The sequence below is a fragment of the Amaranthus tricolor genome, chromosome 2 (genome assembly GCF_026212465.1).
Source record: "Amaranthus tricolor cultivar Red isolate AtriRed21 chromosome 2, ASM2621246v1, whole genome shotgun sequence".
Taxonomy (NCBI): Eukaryota; Viridiplantae; Streptophyta; class Magnoliopsida; order Caryophyllales; family Amaranthaceae; genus Amaranthus; species Amaranthus tricolor.
In genome coordinates, this window is record NC_080048.1 from 3,382,143 (window position 1) to 3,390,710 (window position 8,568).

An 8,568-nucleotide genomic window follows, 5' to 3' on the forward strand; every position below is an offset into this window, starting at 1 on the left:
TCAGTTATGATTTTTCACTAACTTTCTTTTAATATATTTTAATGTTTATGATCTTTACTTTCCTTTTTTATCAAATTTATTATTCAATAAAATAATATGTCAATATCAAAAGATTTAATTTTTCTTATCTCCCATGAATATTAATTTTATTAAGAATTGGAGGGAATATAAATTAAATTTTTAAAAGTAATGACTTCTAATTTTAAAAAAATAACAGAAAATAAAAAAAAGAATCCAAAATAAAACAATGCTAACGTACAAATTACAATTACTCTTTCCTTCCTTTTTTGTTTGTTCACTTTACTTTTTGCACGCATTTTAAAGTAAATTTTGAGACTTATTATCTTTAAGTACACATTATAAAAAATTGTAAAACTTAATATTAAAAAACTTTACATCAAAACAAATTCAATAAGATCTCATATAAACATATTTTAGCATCAATAAATTTTTTAAAAATCTCAATAAATTTCTATCTAAAAAACGAAAGTACTTATTTAAAAAATCTATCAAATCCAAACAAAAATAAAAGGCACACAGAATACACATATGCAATTTAGATATAGAAATACTTCCTACTATAGCAAATTCACATGCAAAGAATACTTTTTGTCACATCAAACAACTTCAAGTTCTTCCTTCAGTGTTTTCCACTATCATTTCTTCACTTTCTCCTTCTGTAATCACTCTCACTAAAACAATATCCACCATAATTAGCAATCATGAACTAACATTAACTTAAATGACACATTTTTCTGTCAATAATGGATACACAATTTTCCATTTCCTTCTTTTCTCTACTATTTTTGTGCTTTTTAACCTGTTATTCTGTTTCTTCTTTTAACCCATCTGATAATTATCTCATAAACTGTGGTTCCAACACTAATAATACAATTGATAATCGAGTTTTTATTGGAGATTTAACAAAACCCAGATTTCTTTCACTTGATTCTTCACCTAAATCATCTCAAATTTCAGTTTCTAACCCTAACCCATCTTCAAATTCACTCCCAATTTACAACACAGCAAGGGTTTTCGTAGATGGGTCTAGTACTTACAAATTCAGCATCAAAAAAATGGGAATTCATTTGGTACGTTTTCATTTTTTCCCATTTGAATCTCAAAATTATAATCTTAGTTCAGCAAAATTTGGTGTTTCAATTAATGGGTATTCATTATTTAATGGTTTTAGACCTAATATGATGTCTTTAAGAGAGTTTACACTGAGAATTAACAATGATAACCTTGAAATTGTGTTTATTCCTGATGTTAGTGAACCAAATTTTGCTTTTGTTAATGCAATTGAGGTAATTTCAGCTCCTGATTACTTAATTCTTGATTATGGGGTGATTAATATTGATAATTATGGTGTTAAGGAGTACAAGAATCTGTCTTACCAAATTTTAGAGACTATTCATAGGATTAATGTTGGTGGGTTTAAATTAAGCCCTTTTAATGATACCCTTTGGAGGACTTGGATTCCAGATGATGATTATTTGGTTTTACAATCAGCTGCTAAAAGGGTTAGTACTAATCATGCTCCTAATTACAAGCCTGGTGGTGTTAATAGGGAGATTGCACCTGATTTTGTTTATATGACTGCTAAGGAGATGGATAAGGATAATGTTACTGCCTTTGCTAATTTCAATATAACATGGAATTTTCCTGTGTTTGATCATGTTTTGTATGTTGTGAGGCTGCATTTTTGTGATATTGTTAGTATTGGGCTTTATCAGCTCTATTTTAATGTGTTTATTAACGGGTTAATGGCGTATAAAGACTTGGATTTGTCGTCTTTGACGGTTCATACTCTTGCATCTCCTTATTATCTCGATTTCGTTGTGAAGATGGATCAGTCGGGACCTGTTCAGGTTAGTGTTGGTCCGTCTGGATTGAGTACTTCAATGAAGAAGAATGCTATCTTAAATGGGGTTGAGATTATGAAGGTAATTAACAGTGAGGTTGCTGGATCGGGATCACAGAAGAAGAGAGTGTTTATCGTTTTGGGTTCTGTCGTTGGAGGTTTTGTGCTGTTAAGTTTCGTGGGTGTCGGTGTTTTTGTTGTACTAATTTGCAGGAAGAAACGAAAATCGGATTCAGAAAGTTCTGTTTGGACAAATTTACGAACCATGGGAGGCAGCATGTATAGTCGAGGCACCGAAAGGAGTACCTCGCCTCACAGGAGTGGATTAAAGATCCCTTTCGAAGAAATTCAGTATGCAACGAGTAATTTTAACAGGACTTTGGTAATCGGTACTGGCGGGTTTGGGATGGTGTACAAAGGAGTTCTTAGAGATGGTACGAAAGTTGCTGTGAAACGAGGCATGCCGGGGTCTAGACAAGGTCTTCCCGAGTTCCAAACTGAAATATCGATTTTATCGAAAATCAGACATCGTCACCTGGTTTCTATGGTCGGGTACTGCGAAGAGCAGTCGGAGATGATCCTTGCATACGAGTACGTTGAGAAAGGGCCATTAAACAAGCATCTATACGGTTGTGGATTGCCTCTGTTATCTTGGAAGCAGAGGCTTGATATTTGCATTGGTGCGGCTAGAGGTCTTCATTACCTTCATACAGGTTTCGCACAGGGAATAATTCATCGAGATGTCAAATCGACCAACATTCTACTCGATGAAAGTTATGTTGCCAAAGTAGCTGATTTCGGGTTGTCAAGATCGGGCCCACACCTTGATCAGACTCATGTCAGCACTGGCGTAAAAGGTAGTTTCGGTTATCTCGACCCTGAATATTTCAGAAGACAGCAGCTGACAGATAAGTCCGATGTTTATTCCTTCGGAGTTGTATTGCTTGAAGTTCTATGTGCTAGACCAGCAGTAGATCCGATGCTTGCAAGGGAACAAGTAAATTTAGCTGAATGGGCACTAGAGTACCAAAAGAATGGCCTCCTGGAGAGTATTATTGATCCCCGTCTCAAGAGCGAGATAAAGCCAAGATCTCTAAAGAAATTTGGGGATACAGCACAAAAATGCTTAGCAGAATATGGTGTAGATAGGCCGACTATGGGCGATGTTTTGTGGAACTTAGAACATGCGTTGCAGCTTCAAGAAGTTAAAACTACAACGGACGCAGACGATACAAGCGACACATTCACTACAGATATTTCGGTATCGAGAATTGTTCCTCATGCTCATACCAGTATACTTTCCATTCGGGATACCAGTGATGAGCATTTAGGCAAGTCGACCAGTGAAGTTTTCTCACAGTTGGTGACCAACGATGGCAGATAGTCTAAAATGTAGTACATCGTGTCTTATTTAGATAATATTCGTCTGCATTGCATATTGATTGGTAATTGTATGAAATTAGTTTTCGATTTTTAATTGAGCTTAAAATACGTGTTCACCGATATTAGTTCTTTATCCTTAAAAACTCGCCAAAATCTTGCAAACTACATATGATAGAAAGTGGTATTTTGATTCACCCTTTGATAACAAAAACTATACAAGAAAAGTAATAACTGCTCTTTAACTGAGACCAGAAATGACCCTCAAAATTCAAAGCAATCACATGATAAAACGACAAAACTTTAAGCTCTTACTATACGATAAAAAGCAATCGTCGAAAATGATCACCTTTTGATTCAGCAACAAGCGTACAAGACAATGTACTTCCCTTTGGAATCATTCTCAGAAGAGCATGAGAGAAAATTCTCACAACAAAAGAAAATTTTCACGTACTTCATTTCATTCCGGAAGCATATAACAGAAATAAAGAGCTTCATTTCATTCAGGAAGCATATAACAGAAATAAAGAGCTGTCAAAAATGAAAATCTGTACTGAACTTCGCGGACGCAGTCCGGCAGCCCAAAATAAATCCTCAATACGATTCCTTTTTTAAAGCACAAGATAGGCAAAGGGATGAGAGCTAGGTAAGGCGATTTCCGGCCTTAGCCATGCGGAATGTGGTACTTGCTCCTACCCGATTCTCACATCCACATTACTATTCATTAATTTACAAAAAAGCAGCAATTCTTTCCCCAAATATCGGAGAAATTAAATACGAGTTATGAATGTAAACGAAATATAATATCACTAAGGTACTTCACTCAAAAGCCGTTTCCCAATCGTCCACAACTTCACTGTCCTCAGGCAAGCCCATAAGTTGAACAGTTGCAGTATTTGTAGTCTTGATTTCAGATCCAGTTCCAGAGGAGCTTTCAGCGGCCACAGTTCTTTGAGAGTTGTCAACAGGTCTCACCGATGACTCTGTTGATCTTGAGAAGGAATCGGAATTCAGGATAGTCCATCTGTTCGTTGTTGTGGTTGTAGCTGAAGCCTCGGGTTTTTTCCAAGATGATGTCGAACCCACATCCGCACTTGCATTACCATTAGTCCATTCCTCCGCACCCCATGAATCTTCAAACCAGCTATTAGCATCCTTCACAACGGCCTTCTTCCAGGGGTTACTTCTCAGAGCAGAAGCCGCAGTCCCTCCCCATGCAGATGGTGCAGAAATTCCAGCACCATTATGTTGAACGACGGCAGCTCCTTGATAAACCGATCCGTTATCTAATCTTCTCATGGCAGTTGCTGCTCGAGCAGCTTCACTGAAAATAGCAAGGGCATTCTTGTCGTTTAACCACACGAGTTCGCATTCACCGCCAAACCGTAAAACCAATGTGCTGATGTATGCATCACTCGGGAGATCAAGCAGGGCAACAACAAGCCTAGGATCCATATCCACATGAGGGTCAAAAACAGGTGGATGTTGTGCAGCCACAGCAGCGGAACCCTTTGGTCCCAAAATACGAGGCGGGGCTTTGGATTTTGCGGTAGCATGAACCACAATGAAGCGCTTAGGCTCCCGACCAGCAGCACTAATAGTGAGTTTCCATCTGTCACCTATAAACCGAATCGCATCTTGCTTCTCCTTAATCATCGGACAGAAGACGTGAACTTTAATGTTGCTACTGCCTCCTTTGCTTTTTCCAAGTACTAAGTGCTTACATCTATCTTCCACTGCAAGGACCCATTTTGGATCACGTCGAAGTAATTCAGATAGTACTTGTGAAACAGCCGGATTCTCGCCAAAATGGAGGGCATCCAGATTAGGCGGAGAAATATCAAAAGCATCAGCAAGAATACGTTTCTTCTCGAGCTTGAGACATTCATCGTCACACGTAAGCTTCCTCTGACCTAGTGGAATTATTTTTTCACTTGCTTCCACAGGTTGAAGTGGTGCTGGAAGTTTCTGCATAATAGAAGCTTCATAAACATTAGAAGCATTAAAGGTCGTCGAAATGCTTCCCCCAGCATCACAAGGCACTGTTACAGTAATTCGCCCACAAGAGCATGAAATTGTCACTGGCGATTCACATCTTAAGTCGGGACAAGGAGCCGAAGGATGGCAAAGCGCTTGGCAAGTGTGTCTACAGTCTCTCCTTGGGGCACCGCATACTTGCCCACAAGAACCCTTTGCAGCAGGATCTGATGGGCCATTAGGTGGATCACAGGATGACGGATGACAACTCCTAGCACACGCGTGCAGTCCACATCGTCTCGTCTTTCCGCAAAGTTTGTTACAAGTTATGTTCTTTGACCCACAAGGAATGTTGCGGAGCACCACATGACCACCAATGCATTCCTTCGCAATCGGGACAGAACATGGCGGGCAATCCCCAAAATGGCAGGAGTGAGTAGATTGATGGCCACAAGGCTGAGGAACTGAGCATGGATATTGGCATAGAGGAGGCAGGGTTCCACATGGTAGTGGTGGCGGGATTGAAGACCTTCCACAAGCACATGTAAGGTCAGTAAATATAGTTTCCATGCATGGAGGGCAGTGGCCACAATGACAGAATGCTTCACACGAATGTTGCCCGCATTTCAACTTCTTTCCACAAGGCATAGAGCAAAAGTGTGGGTTCCATTCACCGGATACAGTGTTACTAGAATCAGAAAGAGGGCAGCAGCGCTCACTGCAACGATGCCTTCCACAATTCTTCTTACGCCCACAAGGCCGATCACAGACAAACTCCTCACTAGCTAGAGTGGTCTTATAGCATTCCACTGTTCGAGAAGTTGACCCACAACGGCATTTTTGAGTGACAAGCTCAGAGCAACAAGAACAAGATTCAGAATGACACTTATCTTTACAATAATGCTTTCCACATGGAAGCAGCTTCCCACAAGTACCCGAACATGTTGGGATCGGATCTAGACAACTCCTTCGCTGATCCGTTATATTTGTTTTACCACAATAACAAGTCTTCACTTTGCTAGGCAACAATTCACACTCCCCACAAGGACCCGGATGGCAGATTTCGACACAATCATGATTTCCACAACTTAATTTCTTCCCACATGAAGAACTACAAGAAAAAACGCCATTTTCTGGAGTTATCTCTCCATTCAATGACATATCTCCGCAAATAACCGTCTCAGACTTCATCTTGCAGAAGCAAGAGGCATCCATGGGAATTTGGCAAGGCTCACATGGACCCACATGACAGATTTCATCACAGCGATGGCGCCCACATTCGAGAACCTTATCACAGACCTGACCACATGTATGCACAGACTTCCGTTCAGAACATCTTGTTGTAATAACTTCCTTACCACAAGGACAAGGCCGACGAGGTGCAAAAGCTTTGCACGGGGGACAGGGACCGGGATGGCATTGCAACACACACACATGAGGACACATATCCTCCTTGCTCAAACCAGGTTTCAGAACATCCCTCTCCAATGGCTTCCCACAAGGCTCACCGCAAGAATGAGGAGTCAAGTACGAATCTGACTGCGGATCATGGCTTTTCCCACAAAAGCAAACATAACGGATATCCTTCGATATTGTAAGCTGCACTGCCTGACATCCAGGACACCGCCAATTAAACCCCTGACTCTTCTCAGCAGAAGTATCAACGGATGAAGGTGCACGAGCCCATTTCTTGATACAATTCAAATGAAAAATCGAGTAACAGCTCGAGCAAGACCAAATAGGAGCAGTCCTCCTCACCATATCATAACAAATCATACATTCCACAGTTCCTTTACGTAACTTGTCCTGAATTTCCTGCACCAACTGAGGCAAATCCGAAAAATCCCCACCTTTTCCTCCCCCTTTCCTTTGATCATTACTTCTATCCCTATTCACATTCCCTCTCTCTCCGAACCCCTCTCTCATTTTATTTCGATCTCTCCTTAAATGCTCAGGCCGACCCATAAAACTCCGACCACCTCTTCCACTAACACCACTATCTCCTCCTCTAAACACCCGATCCCCCCTACCATCAATTTGCCCCGGTCTACCATTCATATCACCAGCATTTACATCGGGGTTTTCGTTAAAACCCAATGGCTGTGACCTTCCAATAACAACACCACTACCACCTCTTCTAAACCCTCGACCCCACCTACCATCAATTTGTCCCGGCCTACTATTCCCATCACCTGCATATCCATCCGGGTTTTCATTAAAACGTGATGGCTGGGAACTCAAAATTCCAGGACTTCTAGCAACCCACTGCTGACGACCACTTTGGCCAGAAAATGAAGAACGATCTCTTCGTTCATTCTGAGCTTGAAAAGTCATGATTCCAGAAATAATCCCAAATCAAAGGAACTACCCACCACCAAGTAAAAATAACCCTTCAAATCAAATTGAGTATTCACCAAAATCTACGAAACAAACTTCGATTTCTGGGTTCTTTTTTCTGTTTTTTCTTACACCCCTGAAATAAGATCCCATCAAACAAAATCAATACCCTCATATAATCAAACTTCTCGATACAAAAGATAAACAGAACCCACGTCTTTAAAAACCAAAACACAGTAAAAATTAAACAATTTGATCACAATAGAAACCTATTTCACAACCCTAATAAAAAAATTAAATAGCCATCAAAGATTATAAAAAGAAGCAGAATAATCAATCAATAATTTACAACATACTCTATGCATTTGATTGTAGAAATTAATCAAATAAAACAATAAACAAGCAAATAAAATCACCTTAACAAAAAGGTGGGAAATAGGAAAGTTCTACTTTCTCTTGCTTGTTCTTCTTCTCTCTCTTAATTTCCTTTTGATGTAGTATAAATTAAGAAATTCACGGAGAGAGAAAAACCCTGTTAAAGCAGAATCTGTACTCCTAGTTTTGGTCCTCTGCTAGAATACAGCCATACAGCGATGACCGAAATGTATTTATACAATATCCAGAAATTTCTTATTATTTTTATGAAAATAATTTAAAGAAATTATAAAAAAATTTCTTGGAGACCAAGCGAATAGGATGGAGAGAGGAAATTTGGAAAAGGAAACTTGAGAACGTGGTTTATATGGGCTTTTGCCGCCTTAAATATGGAGTATGTAAAGAAGGCCGACTTATAATTTTGGGCTAAATTATTGGGAAAGATTGAAATAAATAAGATTATTTAGCATTTTAATTCCAAGTATAAGATTGGGATAAACTTATGTCCCAAAATAAGCTTCCGTACGTCCAAGCCTAGCCTCGGGTAAGTCGCTGTTAGTAACAGCGAATTAAGGGAAAAAAAAAAAAAAAGTTGAAAGTCGCTGTTAGTAACAGCGACTTTTAGCTTTTTTTTT

General features: G+C 39.4%; 2 protein-coding genes across 2 annotated transcripts; one reads left to right on the top strand and one right to left on the bottom strand.

The window, feature by feature from the left end:
• Positions 1-537: 537 nt before the first annotated feature.
• On the top strand, positions 538-3,367 carry LOC130805013 (probable receptor-like protein kinase At5g24010). The gene has a single exon (XM_057669612.1). The coding sequence runs from the start codon at positions 765-767 to the stop codon at positions 3,246-3,248; it is 2,484 nt and encodes an 827-aa protein (XP_057525595.1). The 5' UTR covers positions 538-764; the 3' UTR covers positions 3,249-3,367.
• Positions 3,368-3,579: 212 nt separating this feature from the next.
• Positions 3,580-8,265, bottom strand: LOC130805011 (NF-X1-type zinc finger protein NFXL1-like). Its single transcript, XM_057669611.1, has 2 exons — positions 7,975-8,265; positions 3,580-7,694 (listed from the first exon to the last, which is right to left on the bottom strand). The coding sequence occupies exon 2, from the start codon at positions 7,553-7,555 to the stop codon at positions 4,064-4,066; it is 3,492 nt and encodes a 1,163-aa protein (XP_057525594.1). The 5' UTR covers positions 7,556-7,694; positions 7,975-8,265; the 3' UTR covers positions 3,580-4,063.
• Between the last annotated feature and the right edge of the window lie 303 nt (positions 8,266-8,568).

What these genes read in the sequence shown, in the direction of transcription:
- LOC130805013 (XM_057669612.1), top strand. Translation starts at nt 765, where the DNA reads ATGGATACACAATTTTCCATTTCCTTCTTTTCTCTACTATTTTTGTGC.
- LOC130805011 (XM_057669611.1), bottom strand. Translation starts at nt 7,555, where the DNA reads ATGACTTTTCAAGCTCAGAATGAACGAAGAGATCGTTCTTCATTTTCT.